General features: G+C 47.0%; 1 protein-coding gene across 1 annotated transcript in view; it reads left to right on the forward strand.

Moving 5' to 3' along the window:
• The first annotated feature begins 732 nt into the window (after nt 1-732).
• SARC_08613 (hypothetical protein) overlaps nt 733-1,880 on the forward strand; it is a 22,523-nt gene continuing 21,375 nt past the window's right edge. Inside the window, exon 1 of the mRNA XM_014297401.1 lies at nt 733-1,322. Within this exon, the coding sequence (XP_014152876.1) occupies nt 813-1,322 (510 nt within the window). The 5' untranslated portion in view covers nt 733-812. The remainder of the gene's footprint in view (nt 1,323-1,880) is intronic.

The raw sequence follows: 1,880 nt of genomic DNA on the forward strand, positions 1-1,880 counted from the left end.
AAGCACATGTTACAAATACGTGCTATAGCCGAGTGTGTTTTTGAAACAATTTTCTTTTGCCTATGTATTGTGCATGACCATATTCAATTGAACTGAAAATACATCTTGAGTGATCTAGAGAAAGAGTTTCAGTTTGGTTTATACGTGGAAATATATTCTCACGCTAAATACTGATTACTTATGAGGTAGCCTTATATCCTTTCATTTCTGTCGGATTGAAAATGTGCATCGTTTCTTGTTCACAAAGGTTTAAATCTCGTGTTTTGCTGATTGTGTACGTTTCCAACTATGTATGCTTGTGCATACTCAGATTGTATGAGATTCTGGGTCTATTATAACGCAAATATCAGCCTAAAAAAATTCCTGTATGCGCTTGGAAGTAAAAGTTGTTACCTCGAGTGTAGTCACATGTGTCATGTGGCTCAGACGCTTGCATATGTGCTAGGTTTGTTAGATAGTTGGTACGATATACACGTGTAAAGCTATCTTTCATTGTACTGACTGTGCCAAAGCCGGCACTCACTAGGGACAGATTGTTTAGGTGTGTGTACGGTTGCACTTGACACTTCGCGCGTTCTCTATATCTTGTGAGGCGAGACCACTCGTATCGATATATGCGTTAAATGGACGGACTACCACTCCACCAGAGGTACAGACTATTGTATTAGCATGCCATCGATTGGGTTACGAGAATTAATTCCGTATATTCTGTACTCCTGTGCTATCCCCAACAGGATGTCCCAATCACCCACGAAAACTGGACGGATGTGCTGGTGGAAGAGTTCAAGTACATAGTAGGCTCGTCTGCGTGCATGGGAGTGCTACAACGGGCCGTGAGTACGCTTGTGATCTCCGGCGAACAATGTGCGGCGCAACCGACCTTTGTGGAGCGAATGCTAGACAGGCTACAAGTACTGCCGCTGGAACGGTGTGTGCTGGCCGCATGTCTGATCACCAGCGAACACGCCCACATCTGCCACCAGGGCAAGGAGGCCTTCTCGCATGCCTGGCGAGCTGTGCACAAGTCGAGTGAGGATGACAAAGGCGAGGGGCAGGGCGTGGACCTGTGTGCCGTAGGCGTAGTGTTGAACCTGTTGCACTGGGCTCCCGAGTCCCACCGCGACGCTGTGCGAGACCGCATGGTGACGGAGAGTGCGCGAGAGTCGCGGATATACGCACACAACAGTATCATCCTGGCCGATCCGTCGGTGAATGCGTTGCTGCTGTTGCCCGATGACGATGTTCCGCCCTCGATGCAGACGTTGGCTGGAGGGCCTGGGTTGGAAATGGATATCGTGCCGGACGCCGATGCACCGACTCCGGTATGCTGGGTGGGTGTGGGCGCGCGCGTGCGATGAACGCGTGTATGCCAGTGTTTATCTGTTACATTGTATACGGTGACTGGCGTTTAAGAAGTTTTGTTTTCGGTTAGATTCTGAATGCTCTTCTCGTCTTGCACAAGTGGATGTGTGGTGGTAGTAGTCACCTTCAGTTAGATTCTGAATGCAGTTATCGTCTTACACAACTGGTTGTGCGATGTAAATGACAGGCGATTCTACCATACTTTGTGGTTGTGTTGGTTAGTACATACTCTGTGGTTGTGTTGAGTAGCACATTCTTTGTGGTTGTGTTGGTTAGTACATACTCTGTTGGGTAATGCATACTCTGTGGTTGTGTTGGTTAGTACATACTCTGTGGTTGTGTTGAGTAGTACATACTTTGTGGTTGTGTTGGTTAGTACATACTCTGTTGGTTAGTGCATACTATGTGGCTGTGTTGGTTAGTACATACTCTGTGGTTGTGTTGGTTAGTACATACTCTGTGGTTGTGTTGGTTAGTACATACTCTGGTTAGTGCAAACTTTGTGTTGTGTTGGTTAG

The sequence above is a fragment of the Sphaeroforma arctica genome (assembly GCF_001186125.1).
Source record: "Sphaeroforma arctica JP610 unplaced genomic scaffold supercont1.790, whole genome shotgun sequence".
Lineage (NCBI taxonomy): Eukaryota > Ichthyosporea > Ichthyophonida > Sphaeroforma > Sphaeroforma arctica.